This window comes from Cavia porcellus, unplaced genomic scaffold, assembly GCF_034190915.1.
Source record: "Cavia porcellus strain 051 isolate PalLab524CR breed Dunkin Hartley unplaced genomic scaffold, mCavPor4.1 scaffold_21, whole genome shotgun sequence".
Taxonomy (NCBI): Eukaryota; Metazoa; Chordata; class Mammalia; order Rodentia; family Caviidae; genus Cavia; species Cavia porcellus.
This window is the reverse complement of record NW_026947504.1, coordinates 58,692,766-58,715,989: the sequence shown is the minus strand read 5'-3', so window position 1 is coordinate 58,715,989 and position 23,224 is coordinate 58,692,766. Positions and strand designations below refer to the sequence as shown.

General features: G+C 35.2%; 1 protein-coding gene across 8 annotated transcripts in view; it reads right to left on the bottom strand.

Annotated features, from left to right (window-relative positions):
* Dnajc15 (DnaJ heat shock protein family (Hsp40) member C15) overlaps window positions 1-23,224 on the bottom strand; it is a 69,082-nt gene that overhangs the window by 7,683 nt on the left and 38,175 nt on the right. For 6 of the 8 annotated variants that reach the window (XM_003477464.5, XM_013141120.3, XM_013141119.3 and 3 more), the window contains 2 exons: window positions 20,650-20,726; window positions 14,942-15,012 (listed from right to left, as the gene is read on the bottom strand). In XM_003477464.5, coding sequence (XP_003477512.1) covers window positions 14,942-15,012; window positions 20,650-20,726 — 148 coding nt within the window. Of the gene's footprint in view, window positions 1-14,941; window positions 15,036-20,649; window positions 20,727-23,224 lie in introns of all 8 variants that reach the window. The other 2 variants (XR_010041811.1, XM_013141122.3) reach the window with 2 other exon arrangements.

The following is a 23,224-nucleotide window of genomic DNA, read 5'->3' as shown; positions in this document are numbered from 1 at the left end:
GGCAGGCTGAGGAGAGGGAAAGGCCTTCTTGCTGTGCTCTGTGATCACTGTGAGAAGCAAGAGCACAGAGCATGGCAGTGACTGGTTCTTGGCTCTGTTCCCGTTGAGGCCAAGCTTCCCTGCCTGAGGGGCTCTGTGACTGCTCCCACTCATTCCTGTAGACCTATTTTAGAATTTGCTTCCTTATACCTTCTAACAATTGGCAAACTGCACTAAATGTTCTCCTGTTAGTTTCTGGCACTGAATTTTGAATGAGAACATAGTATAGGACACATATCCTATGTTTAATTAAAACAACATGCTCTTGAATTTTTTCACTCCCTATTTTCTAATTATCTCATTGGTTAATTTACAAAAAACCACAAATTATGTTGATTACAAGAGATTGTATTTTAAATGATGTAAAAAGATATATGCTAATAAAAATGGAATCCTGTTGCTATCGTAATTATCACATGAAGAACACTTCACAGCAAAATGCAATAATATAGATGTCACAGTGCTGTAAGGGCCTACTGCTAAGACCAAGCAATCACAAATTTGAATATACCCAGTCACATACTCCAAGTATACAAAGACACTGATAAAACCAAAAGAAGAAACACAAATCACTATCATAGTATGAGACTTAAAATACCACTTTCAGTAATGCGCTAAACAATTAAGAGAAAAAGAAAGCAGAACATAAAATGTAACAAAAAAACATGGTCTAACTGACTTACATGACTCTATAAGGGAAGGATACATGTTCATTCATTCATTCATTCACTCTTTCAGACAGGGTCTTATTATGTACCCCATTCGTTCATTCAATCACTCAGACAGGGGCTTGCTATGTAGTCCATGCTGGCCTCAAACTCATGATGATGCTCCTGCCTCAGCCTCCCAAACACCCTTTAAACTGAAAAATTAATGAGTACCAAAATTGACTGTGGACTAGGGCAAGTGTCAACAAACTCCAAAGGTGAATTCACAGTGAATAGTGCTACTTAAAAGAGTATTCCACGGAGTAATGCTGGTTCACAACTGCTATTGGACTACTGCCAGGTAAGCATAGAAGTTGAGAGTGTTTGGAAATACAGCCCTGTATTTGTAAAGTTATATAATTTTAAAATATAAATTGATGCTTAGAACTTACATTTATTTCACTTCAACTTTAGAGTGAAGGCATTTTTGTTGTATTTACAAAGGCTACCATCCACCAGAGTTTGAAGGAAAAAAATAAGTCTTCATCTGCCACGAAGAATATCAGCAGTACTGATATAGCCTACATTAACTGACCATTGTATGTGCTAGATATCAGTAACAAACCCAAGTGGAAAATCCCAATTTTTGGAAATTAATCAATATACTTCTAAGTAACTCATGTATCAAGGAGGATATCAAAAAGAAATTAGGGGCTGTGGATGTGGCTCAGTGGTAGAGTTCTTATGTTGCCTGTATAAGGCCCTGGGTTCAATCCCCACCACCAAAAAACAAAACAAAACACTCAACGTAAGTTAGACATGCAAACTGACCAAATAATTCTTAAATTAAAATGCAAAGGGAGACTTCTGGGAGAAGATGGCAGACAGACAGCAGCAGCTACGGAGGTTCTCTGAAAGACCCAGCTTAGAATCCAGGAATGGTGCTGAGTGAGGAATCCTAAGCAAGAGGAGATATACCCTGCTGACCCAAGAACGAACTGGGCTGAGAGAAAACAACTGGGAATGCAATCCTGCTGCTATAACAGGAACAGATAAAGCCTCAGCGTGGAAGCTGGAGCCCGCGCCATTGGAAACGGCGATTTGGGTTTCCTGCTGCCGCGGCTGCGTCTGAATTGGCTCAGCAGGGAGAAAGACACACGAAAGCTCTGAGAACAGGAATCGATGAATGGAGTTGGGAGCGGGATGGGCGGGGAGCTGTGCATCAACCTGTGGTGAGTGGGAGAAACTGGGACTCTTCTACGATCTAGGAGGCTCCAACAGAGGACATTCTGGGACTGGGCAGACTTGCTGGAACAGGGTGCTGTAGTGACTTCAGTCACATATCCCCCTCAAGCGGGATTGGTGAGCAGTGCCTAGCTTACGTGACGCTGCTGGTTGAGTCCCAGTAGGTTAGCACAGCCCAGGTCCCAGTGCCTGAAGGTGACCTGGAGGGGTGGGCCCTGCATAGGCTGCCCAGTCCATAACTCCCTGGTGCGCTGCGGTGGGTGGGAACACCTAGCCAGCGCAATTCAATCAGACTGTGGTCGACAAGGAAGGAAGCTGGGCCTCCTATATATGCTTGCATATATAAGGAACAAAGAATATGGGAAGAGGGAGCAACAAGAAAGGCCCCTCAGCCCCCAATCCTGAGAAACAGGCAATAGCAGACACCGCACCAATAGACATAAAGCGCTATCTCCAGAGCCTCATAGACGAGTTCAGGAATGAAGTTATTAATGACCTGAAGCTAGACATAAGCAGAATAGTTAGAGAAATGCTAAGTACCACCCAAGAAAAAACAGATGGTGGAATGGAAGAACAGAAAAAGAGGGGAGAATTGTTTGATGGAGAAAATAGAGAAAGCATAGAATACGTGAAGCAGGTTCAAAGAGATTACCACGAAACTAAAAACTCTATCGAAAGCTGGCATAACAGCTTGAAAGAAACTAAGGACAGATTATCTGAACTGGAGGGCAGATTTATATTATGGGAGCATGAAATGAAAAACTTCTTAAAAATAACACAGAAACAAACAGCAATAATACAAACACTAGAAGATGATAAGAGGATCTATAACTTAAGAATTTAGAACATAAAAGAAGAGGTAGGGACACAAACAAATGAACTACAAAAGCTACTCACAGAAATAATCCAGGAGAATTTTCCTAATTTAGCAAAAGGTAAAGATACTCGGATGAATGAAGCATTCAGGACCCCAGCCACCTACAACCCAAACAGAGCTATACCTGGGCATATAATAATCAAAATACCAGAACTCCAATATAAGAACAGAATATTAAAAGCCGTCAGAGACAAGAAACAGATCACTTACAAGGGAACACCCATTAGAATTACAGCAGACTTCTCGGCACAAACCATCAAATGACGAAGAGCGTGGGGGGAAATAATTCAAGCTTTGAAAGATAATAACCTCCAGCCAAGATTGATATATCCTGCACAACTATTCCTGGAAATTGATGGAAAAACAAGGTGCTTCCAGGATAAAGAAGAGCTAGGGGAATATGCAACCACCAATTCAACTCTACAGAAAATACTGCAAGATATTCTAGAAAAGAAAAATACGAAGAATCCAGAAATAGTGGCAGAGCGGCCACAATGAACAGAGCAGAAAACTAAATGAAGAAGACAAACTGACAACTAATGACAGAAAAAGAGCTCAACAGAAATGAGGCAGAGAAGACTGGATAATAGGAACAGCTATTTTGGAGAAAATGACGTCATAATAGGTAATGCTGATTTAATATCATTTTGTTTTGAAGTCTCATCAAGCTTTTGCTCTTCTGTCTCCATTGGTCTTAGCATGTTGTATCTTATTGGATTTTATTATATGTGATAGTATAAACAAAAACTTTTATAGACAAGGAGATTATACAGAAACCATTGTTCATTTTCTGTTAGTTGATTCTAAATACCCTGTAATACTGTTATTCTCTTGAATGGTTTTACATTGTTTTGATATATTTGATACTACAGTATGTGAAGTTATACTCAAAGATTTCAAGGAAAGAGACAATATGGTAACTACTTTTATGTCGAGATTATCTTGTGGTGAAACACTATTTTGCTTAAATGGTTATGTTTTGACCTGCGCTGTTTTGTTGTTATGCTCTCTTTTATCTCAATCTCCGTTTTATTATTTACTTTTTTATTTTTACCCTTTTAATTAAGGGAAAAATAAATAAAAAAGTAGGATTTATTATAGTAACCCACTTTGATTTACTATTAACTTGATTTGAAGCCCTGTATTGCTCTCACCATCTTGTTTTGACTGATGTTCCTCTATTCTGTTTTGCTTGATAGTACCAGGTTCGAAATATAGGCAACAGCTGTGAAGATAGTGGGATTCATTATGATGCCCATTCTGGCTGACTATTATCTACTTTTGAAGACCTGTAATGTCTCCAATGTTTTGGTTTTGTTGGTTTCGTTCTTTACTGTTTTGTTCAATTTTATTATAACTGATGATATAGGCAATTCTATTAGAGATAGTGGGAGGCATTATGGTAACCATTATTGATCACCTTGTATTATGTTTTTACATTATCTACTATGTCCACCCTTTTGATTTACCAACTCTGTTCTGTTATGTCACATTTGGTTTTGCTCTCTTCCAAAAAAAGTAATAACGACTGTGGGAGCAATAAAACCCAAAATGTGTAATTGTCATTGTACAAAAGAGAGGAAAAGAAAGTGCTCTAAACGATATAACTGCATGTATATTTAAGTGTATAAGATAGACAATGATGTTACTGAGTTTTGTTGGATCATTGAACAGAACTGTTTGGTCTGTTTGAATGTCCACTATATAAGCTTTAATTTTTTAACTTGAACAAATATTTCTAAGATGACAATATGTAATCCATTAACTAGTGATTTCCTACTGTTTATTTTTTTTTTGAAATTCTGTATAACTTGTACCCTTTTTCTTTTTCTCCTTAAATAAAATTTAAAAAAAAAATGCAAAGGGTCAGAGATAACAAAAATTTAAATAACAAAAAACTTGAAAGATTTGTAAGAAATAAAAACTTACAACAGTTACATAAATTAACTCAGCATTTTATTGCATCACGTTAAAAAAATTAACCAATAAAAGAAGAGAGAAAATACAGAGACATTCCAATAAATATCTGGTTATTTCACTTATAGCAAAGGTAATACTGCAAATCACTGGGAAAAGTGTCCTTTCAAGAAACAGTGCAGGACTACTTGGACATCAATATAAAAACAACTGAAACCTTATCCTTGGCATATATCACATATATAAAATTGCAGATTATTACAAAGACAATTATATAAGATATCAGGATCCAGGAATTATCTGTATGACCTTCAGATTTCCATAAATGTGATAAAGGTAAAAACTTCTTAAAAACTGATAGCTATAGGGCCTGAGATTTCTTTTCTTTCTATGGAAAGGAATATGATAGCTCCAACTAGAGCAGTAGTCTTTCTGACAAAGGTCAAATCCTCACTGCTTGTAGTTTCTTCACGATAAATATAATCTTCATAAAGGCAGAGGAGAGATGTCACATTTACATTTGAAATATCTGATATTGGGTAGATACCGAGTTCCTCAATATCATGTTTCCTTGTTCTTTTGGCTATTACTACATCTAAGAGTCACCTTTCCTCATTTCTTCTTACTTCTGGTTCATCAATCTTTTTGCCTTTCCCTTCAAATGTCCCAGATTAGACCCCCCCCTTTACTTTAGACTAAGTCAGTATCATTCTCCCTTAGATCACTACAATTTTCTCTACCAAACTCCTTGTTTCTACATTTGAATTCCTGTATTCTCCATAGCTGCCAGAGTAACATTCCTAATATTGTTACTCAGCTATACAATTCCCATAATGCTTAAAAGTGAAATCAAGTTTTTAAGTGTGGTTCACATCACAGACCATCACTTGGCCCCAGCCTTCTCCAATCCTATTTCCTACCTCCCTCTGTTCGCTATACTCCAGCTGATCTCCTTTATAAATCCAGAAGTACACAGCATGTTCTCACTTCAGGACCTATGCACTTGGTGATTTTGCTACCTAAAATACTTCTTCCTCATTTTAGCAATACCGACTATCTCAGGTCTCTGTGCAAACATTATCCTGTTGCAGAGAATTTCTAAGTTGGCAAAAAGTAAAACTGCAACTGCCTTCCCTTCAGCTGGCATCCGCTCATCCCCGCTGCTCTGCGTTAGTGTTCTACAAGGCACTTAGAGCATCATGGGACGTTTTCTGTATCTGCTCTTCCAGGACACCAAACTACCTCAGAACAGTGACTAAAGACAACAATGACTTTTACGTTTTCCTACTATTGGGTGACTCCTCTGAGCTGAGCCCGCTCATTTAGGACTGGACGACACAGGGTGGGCTCACTTAGGCCTTAGTTGAGTGGCAGGCCTCTCTCCTTGGCCTTCCACCCTCTGGGAAAAGATCCTGGTCGTCTTCACATAACGATTTTGAGGTTCTATCAGGTGAGAGCTGATAGCTGCAATGACTCAGCGCTCATATAAAATCACTTACATGATATTGTATTAGCCCATGAAAGTGACAAGACCAACCTGAACACAAAAGGTGAGGAAACAGATTTCAGCTACAAAAGCAGCCACAAAATCCTGTAGCCATTTTTAATCTACCAAATTATTTACCCTCTGTTTGTCTCTACCAGTGGAATATAAAAATATATGAAGACATGGTATTTATCTTCCATATCTAATATATAATCTGGCTTACATCAAGTATTCAGGAAATATTTACCGAATAAGTAATCACTCTTATGACACTGTTGCCAGATCCTTCAAAATCTTACTTGGTTTCCTCTGAATACTAATTAGTGTCCTTCAAAACAAAATTCTAGATAAGGTCTAACTACCTAGTTTAGTATAGCTGGATAAATGTTAGCTGAATGAATTAAGGAAAATGCAGACGGCTATGGTAATATTTGTATTCTTTAATGCAGTATAAGCTTGCATAACCTTCTTTTAAGCAGCTTTTACATTACTGAGCCCTACCTCTTTGAGATCAAATATACGCCCATGGCCCTTTTTCAAGTGAAACACTACTGAATCTCTGTCCTATATTTATATAATTGATTTTTGGAGACCTAAAAGAACATTAGATTTATTCCTGCTGAATTTAAATTTAATCTCTTCATATAATCAATCTATTTGATCATTTCCACTGACACACAAATCTGCTCAAAATTGTAAGTTTCTATATTTGGAAGAGAAGAGCAAAGAACAGCAATCCTTCCTTTCCTGTCTCATCTCCTCTCTTGCAGCTTACTCTATTTTTTCCTTATTCCTCATAAAATTTCTCAAAAAGTTGTCTATATAAGGTAATTCAACTTGCACATCTTTTTATTTTATTTATTTATTTATTTTTATGTTTCTGTGACAGGGTGTTGCTATGCAGTTCAGGCTGGCCTTGAGCTCACTTTGTGACACAGGTTGGTCTTGGAACTGACAATGAGTCTTGAACTCACAATCTTCCTCCCTCAGCCTCTAGATGGCTGGAATTACAGGCATGTACCACCACACCTGGCTTCTTTTTATTTCTCAACCTAACACAAACTAAAACTGTTTTTAAGGTCGCTGAAGGTTTTTAATGTTGTAAAAATGCTATGGACCTACCACTCTGACTTCATCTTAATAGCTCTCACAGAAGAATTCAGTACAGTTAGTCATTTGGATTCCTTAAATATATTCCTGTCTTAGCTTGTATTACACTATTTTCTCTTTATTCTTTTTATCTCCTTTGCTGATTTCTTTGCTAACCTGATCTATAAATGTATCTCTATAGTGGTGCCTCTGTACTCATCATTAATTCAAAAGAAGTACCAAATAAATTGTTCTTGCTAGAAAGGTAGCAAGCCAAAAGACAGTATCATCAGTAAGATCTCGCTTAAGCATCAAGTACCCAACAAACTGTGAGTACAGAGACAAACTTTTCATGGTAACATGCATAAAACACCAAATCTCACAATTTCAAAGCTGGAGAGCTCCAGGATGTGACTGTATATATTTTTTACTTTCAAAACCTCTTAAAAGTGGCTTTAACATAATCTTAAATTGATGACTCCCAAATTACTAAGTCTGGACACCTGTACATATATGAACCTTACTTTCCTTCCCCTTCTCCTTCCCTTCCCCCTACCCCACCCCACTGTACCCCACCCTACCCTACCCCACCCCATCCCACCCCACCCCACCCCACCCCATCCCATCCCATCCCATCCCATCCCATCCCATCCTATCCTATCAGGACTGTCAGGCAGGTGCTGTGCCACTACCTTTTCTGTATGTTACCTTGATGATTTTGACTTCGGCTGTTTCCATTTGGACTGTCTCTGAGTATTTCATTTAATGTTAACACAGTATTCTTTTATTTTTCTCTCAAGCCTATTTACAGTTGACCTGTCCTGTCTAAATCATCCTAATTTCAGTTACTATCAACCTAGTTACTTGATTTAGAAAGCAAGAAGAAATACATTTCATGCATCAATTGACAATAACAGTTGATTCTACTTTCAAGATATATCAGGGGCTGGGGATTTAGCTCAGCGGCATAAGCGCCTGCCTTGAAAGCAGGCAGTCATGAGTTCCGGTACTGATAAAAAAGGAAAAAGACAAAAAAAAAGACATATATCGAATTCACTTGGTTTTCTCCATCCTCAACTTGGTCACCTGGTTTTTCTCCCTGAAATTACTATACCAGCCTCCTCAACTACCAGCAGATTCATCTGTCTTATTGCTTAAAAAAGTAACCATCTTTACTCTGCTGGTTGTGATCAAGACGTTTGGTTAAAGACCAGTGCCCACAGTGAAAATGTAACAAAACAAGATAAAAACAACCAAAAATAAAAAATAAAAATGAAACAACTACTAATAAAAATACTCATCTGTTCATTAGTTTTACACAGAAACTGCTAAGAAAGCAAGGACTTCAGAGTGCAAAGATTCTGGAAGAAGGGGAAAACAGGAAGAGCAAGATAACACTATAATATCGTTTTTCCTTAGAGTATCTGCTGACTTTTGGCGTGGGGTAACAGTTCAAAGTCTAGGAAACATTCCCAGGAAGGCTAGTGATTAGGGGCAGGGTTTCTGACAGTCTGCAAAGCTAGAAAGATTTTTTTAAAAAATCACAGACTCAATGATTTAGAACTGAAATGGCAAAGCAGGGGTGAAAACGGAGCCTGAAACATAGTTGAGTTGTTTCCCAACACATGTATTACATACTTTATTTGCAGAAAAACCAAAATTTAAAGGAGAAAATTTCTGAAGAAAGCAAGAATCTACTGACAAAGCCACTTTTTGAGGGGGAAGTTTTGAAATACCAAGTAGACAATCCTTGGTATTGACTGACAGCTTTGTTTTGCCATATTTGACTGTATTCTTCCCCCCCCCCAAAGAAAGTAATAAGCACTAAGGAGTAATAAAATCCAAGATGTGTAAATTTTGTTGTAAAAAAGAGAGGGAAAAAAAAAAAGAAAAAGAAAAAGAGCTCTAATGGATATAACAGCAAGTGTGTTTGGGGGTGTTAAATAGCTGACTTTATCAATGTTTTTGGAACATTGAACACAGCTGTTTGCAGTCTCCCTGTTTGAATGTCCACCTTGTGTTCTTTGATACTGTGATTTGAGGAACTATTTACAAGAAGATAGTGTGTAATCTACTAGCAGGTAATTTCTTACTGTTAAGTTTTTTTGTTTTGTTTTGTTTTGTTTTGTAGTTCTGTATTGCGTATACCCTTACGCCGCTTTGGTTTGTTTTGTGTTTTTCTCTTTTTCCTCTTAAAAAAAAAAAAAAAAAAAGAAATACCAAGTAGACAGTGATAGGAAATCTTACAGCAGTGTTTCTCAAATATTGAAATCCTATAAGGAGCTTTGTGAAATACAAACTGTAGGGCTCCAACCTCAGTTGTTTCCAATTTAGTAGGTATGGAGTTAGCGTAAGAATCTGCATACTTCACAAGTTTCCAGGGATGCAGCACAATGAAATGCATCAACATTTGGATGAGGTGTAACTGTATGAAGCAATATTTTCCAAATAACCAATGAGTGATGTTACAAAATCATGCTTACGTAGAAATGTTAATTCAAAATACACAACAGACCAATAGATTTTAATGTAACAAACCAAAAATTCATTGGCATGTGTTCAGATTCTACTACATAAGAAAGTTCTGGTTTAAAAAAGAATACGTACAATTCTCTGAAAAAACAAGATATTTTCTTTCCAACTACCTATTGTGTGAAGCCATACATATTTATACTATAAATTTAAACAAAATAACATACCATAAGAGAATGAATGCAGAAGCTGGTATCAGAATGCAAGTATTTTCTTTAGAAATTAGAAGTATGTGTAAAAATGTATAATGCTTTATTCACAATTTTTAGGTATTATGTTATTTATAATAAAAAAATAACAACTTTAATATTTCAAAATGAGTAAAGACATAAATTGGGATAGAGGATAAAAGGAAACCAATTCCACAGAAGGTATACTATTGCTTAAAAGCTGGCAGTAATTTCTCTTTGCATTTAGAACAAAGTTCAAATGTGTAGCACCAACAGCGCTCCATTATCATAAGCTTGAGTTTAAAATGTGGACATCATCTCATCCCATGCTGTCTCTCCTCATGTCTTCAACTTAAGAGCCTGAAAAAGTTAGGCTGGTGGGATTGTTTGCACAAGAGAACTCCCTTTCATGTAGCTAACTTCTCATTTGTTATAAGACAGTACTTTTAAGCATCCTGCATTAAGTACCTCTCTTACTCTTATAGCATTTATCAAAACTTGAAGCAGGTTTCCTTGTCTTTGGTTTGTTGTTTCTTTAGAATGTATGCTCTACAAAGACAAGAATTTCATCATAGCTCATATTCTCAAATTTTAGCAGTGTGTGGCACATAACAGATGCTGAAAAAATGTTAGAAAAAAATTTCAGTCCCCTTGATATTAACTTAATAAGCCTTAAAATTTTGATATGATCAATGTGTTTTATATACCATTTTTATTAGTATCCCTTCTTTTTCCCATCTGCTTATTCATCAAAAAAATTTAGTATTTATATATCAACAATACACATTATAAAGATGAGCAATTCATGTTCTTTACTTTTAAGGATTTTACCATTTATCAAAGACAACAATACATGATAAGACAAAATGAACTCTTTACCCAAAAAATAACTCAAACGTAAAGCCTTAAGTCTAATTAAAATGCCAAAATGAAGGCAGGCAATGAGATCTTTGGAAAAAAGTCCAGTATATCTAACAAAAAATGAAAATTAAACTATGCATTTCTTTCTTTTAGTGAATTCATGTTGACTGTTGGTAATCCTTTTTCTGAATATTTATATCTTATTTTGTTGCTAAGTGTACATTGTACAATAGACTAGGAAGCTCTTGACAAAAACAGGAAGAGTATGTGGATTTTTATCCACATAATGCTCCATCTAAAAGGTTGTATATTTACTTGAGCATCACAGTGGGTAAAATACACCCACACCACTTTTCTGTTCTGTAAACATGTATTTCACCATAAATGGAACATGGGTGTGACTTACAGCAGCTGTGTCTGGGAAAAAAGTCCAGTATATCTGTGCATTTTATGCCTATATCTTATAATCTGTGCATTCACTCACTTGGCAAATGAACAAGGTGTGTACAAGAGACCCAAAGCAGCAACAGGAGAGTTTTACTTATGAAATGCTCATTGCTAAATTTCTGTGCATTTGAAATTTTTTTTTTAAGTTTTCTTTTGATTTTTCTGGTAGAAGTAGCCCAATTCAGTAGAATGCCACATGAAAAACCAGATTTCCAAGTTTTGGAGAAGGCAAAAGTGAATCATCAAATCATTCACCCATAGATGAAGAAGATGATGACTTTGACATTAGCCATGTGTGCCAACGTCCCTGTGACAGTGAAAGGGAACAAGAATTGATGATATAGACACAATGAATGCAGACTTCCTTGAGTCATGAGACAGAAAACAGCAATTTGAGTACATATTTGACTAGTCAAAATATTACAAAATGGCCACACAACCAAATGGAATGATCTAATGTTAGAACTAGGTCCAAAAATATAGTGAGAGTATTTGGCAGGGGTGAAACCTATTAGAGTAATGCCAGCCCTGCGATTCAATGTTGGAAACTGTAACAGAGCAAATGCTACAAGATGTTGTGAAATACACAAATACTGAAATACAACTAAAATGTTCTCTATGCATCAATAGCCATACTCAAAATATTTAATTATGACATTTCAACTAGCTGAACTGAAACCATTCATAGGTCTGCTGTACTTAGCAGGGCTTTCCACTGGTAATCACAGAAATGTAAAACTTATGGAAAAGTGATGAGTGTGAGCTTGAGGTTTGTACACTAATTGCAACACTGAGGAGATTTGGTTTCCTTCAGAATTGCCTGAAGTTGGATGACAAAATCATCCCTTAAGAAAGAAAAAGAATTGATTTATGTGGCTGCTATCTGCTCATAGTTTGAGAAACCTAAGGATAATTGTCAAGCAATTTATACACCATCTGAAAATATGATTATTGATGAACATCTAGCACCATTTTACAGTGTAGCTTCCAGCAGTACTTTCTCAAAAAAACCTTCAAAATATGGCATAAAAAGTTATGCCCTTGTAGATGCAAAACCTTACTATGCTGATGTGAAAATGTTGATTTCTAGTCTAAGCACTCATTATACTTTTTTAAATTTATATCTTATTTTGTTGCTAAGTGTACATTGTACAATAGACTAGGAAGCTCTTGACAAAAACAGGAAGAGTAGAGAGGTGATAAGAATGGTCTGCCACAAAGGAAAGGAAAGCACGTGTGATATTGGTTTAAGTGACATGTATGCATGGAGCAGGTAGTTGTCAAGTATGAAGACTGTCTTGAGTGTGACAATTGAAGCAAAGCTTATTTTTGTTGCAGAGTTATATTGGTATTTTCCTTGTAGTTCATCTAAGAATTTATTACTGATGTTATCTTTTAGGTTTTGTAAACAAGTATACATCTGATGCGAAAATACTGATGTCTATTATAAACATGCAATATGTATGAAGAATTTAATACTTTTATTTATTGATACTTTGTTACTGTTGACTACACATTGTATAACATGAGGACTGCCTGACAAAACAACAAGATCAGCAAGATGTTAAGTGTGTCCTACAAAAAATCCAGGAGAGCAAAACACATGTGCTGTTGGTGCAAGTGATACATGTGTATGGAACATGCTGTTGTCATGTGAAAACTGGTGTAACAATTGAAATAGAGATTATTTTTTGTACAGTTCTATTTGTGTTTTCATTGTAGTTTATATAGAAATCTGTGGGGTTAATTAGACTTACTATACCAACAAACAGTTGATGTTGAAAATTTTGATGCTTTTTTGTAAACAATAAATACTAAAACCTCACTGCATGATTTTTAAATTTACCTGTCATGCACTCTTTGATATACTAAAAATCATAAGCTAAAGTGAATATAATACATCAATGGAAATATTCTAAAGAATAAACACAGGTATTACACACCCACAATAATGTACCTTTATGACCTAACTGATGATATGCCCTGTAGGCTACATAATACAAACATATTACCCATTTTGGGTATTTATGAAATTCGAAATGTTTTGCATGAATGAGCAATTACATGGAAAAAATGCCAATGATCAATACATTCTTAGAAGTTACAATAATCTGAAAAGACTAAGTTTTTCTTAAGTTCAAAATGTGACCTGAATAGAAACTTAGGGTACCAGTTCTTCATTAATTGAATAAATGTAAAAGATTACATTAAACCATGTAAATAAAAAGACTTTAAAAATAAACCTGTTTATTATACATGATAAAACTGACATTTGAAGAAGAGCAGGAAGTGTTCAAGGCCAGAGTCCCAGCTATAAGGCAGAAACCAGAGAGGTGAACTCTTGTTTGCTGGTTCATATTCAACCCCAGCTATCCACAAAGGGCCAGACGAGAGGATATTAACAAGCAAACTAGAATGAACAATCCCACTTCTTATAAATATATTGTTTTCCAAGGCAAATCAAGTATTTCTGTAAATGCTATTGACTCACAAGACATGACAGACAATAATTTTTAAATAAAAGCATGTAGAAATACACATTCTCTTAAATACATGTTAGAATTTGCTTCCTTGACAGCAGGCATAGTTAAAAAAAAAAAAAAGTCAACATCTAAGAAATGTCAGTGCTTGACCCTACTGCAATCAATTAGAGCCAAGGATAGTCACTTGACCTGGAAAGGTCAGGGGATGTTTAGGAGACAGAGAGCTTCAAGGAGGCACTTAAGCACATTTGTGTCTCAATTACTTGGTGCACAATGCAAAGTAAATTAGTTGAGTGGATCTATCATAGTAACTGTTGAAACTGTTTAGATATTTTAAGCAAAACCTCTTTTCAAAGTTTATTCTCTTGTTTATTCACACTAAAGAACAGCAAGTGCAAAAACCAATGGAGATGATGTTCAGTAAAAGGAATTTTTATAGCAAGTAATTAAGTTGAGAAAACTGAAAAAGAATTGCCTTATTTTGGTGTCAAAATGAATAGGAATTCAAAATTTTGTTTTTAATATCTTCACAGTAATTATAAAACTAAAATCTGTAAATAAGAATCTAAGAAAACCTGTATACCTTCCCCCCTTTGACTTCTGAAATACAGTACAACTTCCTACCATCTGTTATTTTAAAGCAGAAACAGTAATGAACATATGGCCTTTCTCTATCAAACAGCTGTAGTGTAGTTAAAGTTATAATAACTGTCTTTTGTAAGATAAATTTACATTAAAAGCTTGGCCAGTTAAAAACAAATGGCTCAGCCTCAGAGCCTTCCACAATAAAATTTAAAAATTCAGTCATTTATGACATATTACATGTAGAAATGTAGAAGAAATCTTTCAAATATTGTGTTTGATGTTAAATAAATCAGCTTATTCCATTGAAGAGTCCCCAATTCATGTTTTCGTTCTTGATCAAAATGGCAGAAACATTAGGCAGCCAGTAAATTTCTTGAAAGTTATGAATCTACTATATTAAGTCATTGAACTCCAATATAAAACCACTTATTTATAAGAAAAATCTCAACACATGTGACATATAAACTTCCACCTTGACAACACACCATTTACAAGTAATTTAAGTAAATTCAAAGAAACTCACAACATATTTACATATTATGAAAAACAGAAATTCTACCTACCTTTATCTGGGTGATTCAGAATCATGATTTTTTTGTGAGCTGTTCTAATCTTGGCTTTGCCAGCAGATGGGCTGTAAAAAGAAATTATAAGGCACTTATAATAAATAGTGCCAAATGCAAGTTATAAATTAACAATTTATATGGGTTTCAAGAAATTAAAAACTAATGAGAATTTCACCATCTTGTGGACAAATATAAAATTACAACTTTTCACTTAATTCTACTAACCATCAGAATAAATCATTAATAATGACACATTGTATTAATTCTTCAATCTTTTCTAGTGTCAGATTTTATTCTCAGTAAAAAGAATAAAACATATGCATGAGTTGGGAGAGTCATTGTATGCAGACCATAAGTTATGCTTCTAAGTTGTTCTGGAAAAGTAGCATATATTATTTTAGAAGTTACCTAGATTCCAGAGCTAGACTACTGGATTTCAATTCTAGCAGTGCTCTTGAGAACTGGGTAACTTTGGTCAAATTTTTAACCTCTTTGTGTGCTCAGTTTCCTCATCTCAAAACAGAGCTAGTGACATGTTCCTCATTGACCAACTATAAGCTAAACGGCTAGCTGAGGTGCTACAGCAGTGCATGGGATAAGCATGTGCTAATTCTTAGCTTTATTATCTTTCTCTGGAGGATCCCCAAACCCTCTTTATCTCATAGTTTATTTAGCTTCATGAGAAACCTTTTGGAAAGGCTTTGTCATTAGAGCCTGTTATAGTTTTTGTCAGGATGTCCCCTCAGAACCTTATGCAGTCACAGTGTGTATCTGTGTGCATGCGCCTGCAGGGGAAGTTTTAGAGGTGACTAAATTTAGAGCTTGTGATTGATATTCACGGTCCAATGCTGGGATTGAGGGTATGAGTGCTACATCTGATGTAAGAGACAGAAAGAGGCTTGTCCTTGTCCCTGCCTGCTGTTTTTCCTATCTTCTGTCCACCATGAACTGTTTCCCCTCTTAGATGCCCCGCTGCCATGCCACTCTGCCTTGGTGCCAGCCAATTATGGACTGAAACTTCTATAAACTGTGAGCCAAATAAACCTTTCTTCCTTCAATTTTGGATGTTAGGTATTTTGTCTTAGCAATGAGAAATATAATGAAGACAAAGCCCACGCTGTAAATTAAAATTAAAGGAGAAAGTCAAATAAACCTTATTTTGGTAAAATCCAATTTATTCAATATTGGAAATGTTTATCATTAGGCATGGGAAAAAACCACTAACAATAAAATTCTATTACACTACTTAATAATACACTATTTTATCTAAACTACTTAACTTTTTTGGGCCTCAAATGAAGATAATAATATCTGGTTTAAAGTTCAGTTGTCATGAAGCTCCAAAATGCTATAATACACAGATGAACCACTGTAGTGCCTAAAATTGTGCATTTTAAAAATTACTTTAGGTTCCAATTCCTAATTCCAATACTTATTAGCTATGAAATTTTGTTCTGCATATTAAACTCTTTGAGTTCTAATTTGTTCACATGTAAAATGTACATAAGACAATCTATCTACCTCCCAGGATTACTTTGAAGATAAATTAGGTAAGTAAGTAAAAACATTAGTAAGACAGAGCTGTACGATGGATAGGAAAGATACTTATAAAAATACGTTATAGATTTTGTACTTTTAAAAAACAAGAGTATAAAGAATCTAACCTAACCATTTCTTGAGCAATTCAGATACATTAACACGGCAAAGTAGCTCTCAAGGTCTGCAGAGGTTGGCTTGCTCGCCTTCTCAGAGGACCCAGAATGTTATCTAAGATGCTCTGTTTTGCACATTGTCCCTCTTTTGCTATCAGGAGTCAACCCTTGATTCTGCTAGTGTTCCATTCTCTCACTTTCCTACCAGTTACTTGCCACTTCTAACTTCTTTCAGGTAAATAATAGATTACCAAGCACGTTAAATGTGCTATTAATTGCCAAATACGACATAAAATATTCTGTTATCAATCAAATGAGTCTTTCCATGGAAGGACTTAAGGGTATTACTTTTGGTTGTTTACAGAAGTCTTCTGGAAGACTACTGCAAATGTACTTTTTGGCTTGTAGGTGCCTCCCAGATACTGTCAAATACTGATTACAAAACACTTCTGAGAAAGTAACTATTAGACATTGTACTGGGTCTATAAGCACCATATTATTTAATTGTCTATTAAGAAATTAAAAACACATAACCCTGAAATTTCAGCATAATTTAGTTTCCTGTGGTTAATCTACATTTATCATTCACTTTTTTGTATTAACACTTCTCTTCTTTATTAGTTATGATTTCTAATTGTCCCATATATATCTGACATGTATCCTTCAAATACTCTACATTACCCTAAGGGCAGAGGCTCTGATTACATAAGCAAAGGGTATCTAATGTATCTCATACCACCTTCTCCCCAAAAGTGGCTGGAAAAAGGCAAACCTCCTGAAAGAACAAAGCCTCTATATTACCAAATACTAACACTGTAGCATTGTCAGAAAGCTATCAATGGGCATGACAGTACACATCTATAACTCTAGCACTCTGGTTGGCTAAGGTAGGAGGATTGGAGTCGGAGTTCAGCAATTTACTTAGTGAGACCTTATCTCAAAATTTAATAAAAGGGCTAGTGATGTAAAGCCCAGCGCAAGAGTGCTAGGTTACAAGAGTGCCAAAACTAAATAAATAAAATAAGTAGAAAAATTAAAAAGTTAAAAAGGAAGACATAAAAACCTCATTTCATAAAGCTCATCACTAGATTAGGAAGATATAAATTCAAAAAAACTGAAACTTCCATTGTGCATTTATTAGCATGTATGGAATGATGTTCTTATTCTGGATATAAGTTTTAACTAAACACATAAAATCTGAACATCACTTCAGTCAAAATTATCCTTGAAAATCAATTATACTGCCTATTAAAAATGGTATACATAGCATTGTACATAAAAATCCATAAAGTATGATATATATTGTTATCTGCCAACAACCAAACTAGATTAAACAACACAAGTTCATATGCACAAGTATGACAATTCAAAACATTATGCCTTCAAGATAATAATTATTAGACTCAATGATAAGCTTCAAGAACAAGAGAAGTATTCTCATTTGCCTGCAGAGCTGTTCCTTTTCTCTGATAGCTATACTAAATCCCTAGAACTGTACTATATTTTAATACATCTGATGTTTTGGCAATTAAAGATGGGAGAAACTTAGAAAAATTAAACATAGCTGTGATATCTTCAGTATACAACATCACTGAAATTGAAACGGTAACTTCAGATATCAACTATAAATAGATAAAGGATTTCAAACTGTGCTCTCTAAAATATATTTGGCTGGTAGTTAAGGAATAGGGTATATGGAACTGAGTGGTGTTTCCCAACCCTGTAGCAAATAAAGAGGTTTTAGTTTCATCTTTTTTCACCATTAAGCCTTTAAATAATATTTAGAATTTCACAGATGTTTTTAGAAAGTCTGAAAATCACAGGTGTGTACCATTTTAGGTAATACCATCTATAGTAACTGTTTTCCTGGGCAGTACAGTAAATTATTTTAGATTTTTTTGTAATAGAGATAAGAAAACTATAGTGCATAAAACTATTCTTTTGCAATGAAAACCATGAAACAAAGACAAATATGCATCTTAGCAAAGAATCACCATTAAATGTAGTAGGTTAAGAATGTGTAAGAAGAGGAATCTGCCAGTAGCGTTCAGTTTTCTTTAATAGGGCATCAAAAGAATCACCTCGATTTTATCTTTACTTACTTCTTACATAGCTTACAAAGTTTAGCAACCACAGAAAATGGAGCCATACCAATGCATTCGTAACTTAAAATGTATCATCTTTATCAATGCTGTCTGACTGAGAAAATGGGTTATAGGAAAACAGGTAAGTTTCATCTTTTCATCTAATGTATAAAGGCAAATATTTAACTTCTACATTCATGATAGAGATGAGAAGGAGCCAAAATTTATTTGGCAATTTATCAGTAGGCACTTATATAAGAAGATACCAGTGTATCATTTTTACATTACTTTAACAGGGCAAATAATATTAATTTCAATTCAAAATGAAGAAGTAAAGTACATAAAAGCTAGAACTTGACTCAGATCATATAATGCAGTCCCGAAGGAGCAGAATCAGGATAAGGATATATTCTCTTAAGTCACCATTTATTAAGTAGACTCTGTACCATGTGTGGGATTAAACATTTCCTGTACATTACATAATTTAATCTTCATAGCAACTCAACACAGTTGAAAGTAACAGGTGGTAAAACTGGTATTCCCACCAAGATTTGGCCTTCAGTTTGTGCCCTTTTTTTGCTTGTTTATTTATTTATTTTGAGACAAGATTTTGCTGTGTAGCCCACACTGGCCTTGCACTCACGGCAATCCTTGTGCCTCAGCCTCCCAAGTGCTGGGATTACTGGCATGCGCCACCATGCCCAGCAGAGTATGTGCTCTTAATCGCTAAATTTTCCTTGTGCATTTTGTAGAGCATTCAGTTCAAGTGGATGAAACTTACATCATGTATCTTAAAAGAAAACTAAAAAATATATCAACTCCTATTTATCTGTCATAATAACATAGATGCCTTGAACAATTATCCTTCGAATCTTTATATTTGGATTTATAATATATTTCATAGTCACATCTCAAGACTACAAGCAGGATATTATGAGAGGTCAATAGTAAGAAAAATAAAAGCTTTTAAATAATACTAAGCAAGAAATAATTAGCAATATAGCTTTTTGATTTGTTCCATTGTTTAGTGTGATACATCCTTTACTATTCTGTGATAAGAACTCTGTCCTGTTAAATTTAAATAAAGCACTAAGTGAAACTGCCAACTGGTAGGCATATTCTTTTCTTTACCTTTTTCATGGTGGTCATAAAAAATAGAATGTTTGGCTTAACAATATGCTGATGTGCATGAGGTTAAAATGTTTTCTGCCAATATAAGATTTCATTACTATTCTGCTTAATTATATTTATTAAATCACTACCAGATCTGTTGTCGACATATAATAATCAATTTGCTCACAGACTTGGGAGTTAAATGAATATAAGCGAAACAAATGAATACAATTGTACCTAACTTTAAGAGTTAAATAAATCACACATTATAATACTATTAACTTTCCTCTTCTACTGTCCAAAGTTAGATAATAAATTGATTCTAAGGTGAAACAAGTAAAATAAATATGCTAAATGTCAAGATAAAGAAGCAGAAAACTGGGCTGGATTTAGCTCAGCGGCATAAGCGCCTGCCTTGTAAGCAGGCAGTCGTGATCCCTGGTACCGATAAAAACGAAAAAGACAAAAAAAAAAGAAGTAGAAAACAACCTTACTATAATTTTAAAAAGTATGTATGTATTTAAAATTGTAAAACTGAGACAAGAGAGAATTCAGTATCACAATAAGGGATATTATCATTGATTGATATGAAACTGTGTATTCAAAGACAACAGTTTCTTGTTAAAAAAAAAAAAAACACACGTTCCCCTGATTTTTTTTTAGGAAGAAAGAATTGCTCTCTTCCTGAAGATTAGAAATTTTAAAAAGTAAAAATTTAATATCTTCTCTGCTTCCTATTTACAATTTTAAATATAAATATAAAAACTTATTGTTATATACTTTTTTATAAACATTTCTTTTCCTTTTGCAAGACAAGCTTGGCTACTGAACAAAAACACTTATGCAGCATACCTACCTTACACCTAAAATAAGACTAGCTTCTCGCCGACTCATTTTCTGTTCAAATCCTCCTTTATAATAGGATGAAAGGTTCTGTATCAGAAAGAAAGGGCAGGAAATAATTAGTTCCATGCATGAGGTGGCATGACCTCAATCCTATCACATAGCTGAAGTAAGAGAAATGCATCTCACCAGAAATTATATGAGGGGAAAGCCCCAAACTGATCTTCAAGAAACTCTAACCAAGATGAACTTTAAAAACTAACATTTTTTTTACTTTAAATGCATTAACTTTTCTACACTGAGATACAAAAGAAAGAACAGAAGATTGACTGGAGTAAAATGCCAACTTTTTCTAAGTTCTATGGTGTTTTTCTCATTGGATAACCTTGACCAAGACATTTATACTGTTATGACAGACACTTCTGACTATTAGTCTGGCTAACAAATAAATGCCAAATTGCTATTTATTGACTTACTTTACAGCAAATGAGTAAGTTAAGAGCGACTGAGAAACTGGACTGAACAGTCAATGGAGCTGGAGAAGTATGAGCTACAGGGTAGGAAGATTAGAAAGGTAGTGGAAGCTGACTATGAAGGCCCTTGTAAGCAGCAGAGATAATATTTTATTCTAAGAGGGAAGCCCAGAGCACTGGAATAGCACGATCCGACTTTGTTTTGAAAGGATTACTCCAACTTTAGTGTATACAAAAGAGGCAGAGGCTAAAGAGTCACAAATTCAATGCTGGCCTGGGCAATTTACCGATAGCCCCTATTAGCACAGACAGAACACTTAGGATAAGGAATGCACTCTCCTCTACCCCTTCGGAACATTCTCCGTGACTAAAGCACATGCACTGTTTGTTCCTCACTCTTGAGTCCAAAAGCTTGATTTATCTACATAGCAGGGATGTTCTTTTCCTGTCGCTCTAGCGCCATTTCGCTGTTTGGGACTGTTAATGAACATAGCTTTTCCCTTTTGCACTTCTTTGCTTGTTATATCCAAGAGCTTAGAATCTATCTGTCAGACCCATCCTACAGTTATACTATCACAAGATTATAAATGATATAGAGGACACTGTCCAGATTTCTATTCGTAAGTGCAGGGAAAGGGCTTGGTCCTTGGATGCTAGCAGACAGGTCTCAGCTCTCTATTTAGGACCTGCCATGCCTCAAGAAAGTCCACCTCATGTATCCTTTCCAGGGCAGCTTCTCTCAAATAACTGCTTGACAATGGGGTATAAACATAGTTCTCTAAGGGTCAGTTCTTAGACTTTCATCTATACTCATTTACCTGGTGATGTCATTTAACCTCATGGCTTCTTTCCACGTGGGATAGCCACAGTGAGCCATCTGGCTTCAGATGTCCTGTGGGCCTGGGCTTTGTTAAGACTACACTGTAGCTTAACCTGTTTCTCCACCTTCATTTTGTTTCTTTCTGGAACAAGATCTAAGAGCACTCCCTATAGGTCACTAGTCTTTAAATCAGCTGCTTCTGAACTCATGGTGAACCCCCAGCTTCCCCTGAGTGCAGACATTATGGCCCAAGCTACCATGCTCAGCTGAAACTGCATGACTGAGCGATATGGATCTGGAAAGAAATCAGTAAAAGAGGTCATAAGACTCAGCAGGGAGAGAAAACTAGAGGCCAAAAGTGAGGAAATGAAGAACGGTTTCAAATGCTTCTGATGGTAAACCAAAATGGGAGCTAAGAACTGATCTCTTGATTTAACAGAGGAGGTCAAAGACTGACGAGAGCTCCAAGAAGTGGGGGTATGAGTTTAAGGCAGAAATGGAGACAGCAAGTGAGAACAAATATTTTCAGGAACTCTATAAACAAAATAGGATGCTTTTAGGAGGAAAAACTCGCCTATGTAAGTGCATATATACATGAAAGGTATTAATTTTTTAAGGAAAATTAAGTAAGCACAGTCATCCCTCAGTATCCATGAGGGACTGGTTCCAAGACCTCCTTAATAATACCAAAATGTTCAAATACTCAAGTTCCTTATACAACATGGCACAGTATTTGCACATACATGTATCCTACTATGTAATTTAAATCATCTCTAGATTGCTTACAATACCTAACAAAATATGTCATGTAAATAGTATACTGTAGAGGGAATAATGACAAGAGAAAAAAATGTTTGCACTTGTTTAGTACAGATTTTTTCCAAAGTATTTACGATTTCTAGTTGGCTGAACTCACAAATACATAATCTTTGGATACAGAGATGTGATTGCATATGTTGACATAAAATAAAATCTCAAAATATATACACCAAAATGACTATATTCAAATGTTATTTTTGGGTGGTAGGATTATGATTTATTTTTCTTCTTTAACTTTTTAAATCTTCAACAATGAACATATGCTACTTATACAATTTTTTAAAAAGAGAAATAAGTAAGGGTAAACAATAAAATGATCATAACTTAAAAGAATCCTGTGGAGTTAGATGTGGCCATTCATATAAACTTTTTAACAACACTGTTACAAATTTCTACTTTGTACACTATATTGTTATGTTTGATATTATTGTGTGTGAAGGTATGCTCAACTATTTAGAAGAAAAGAGACATTATGG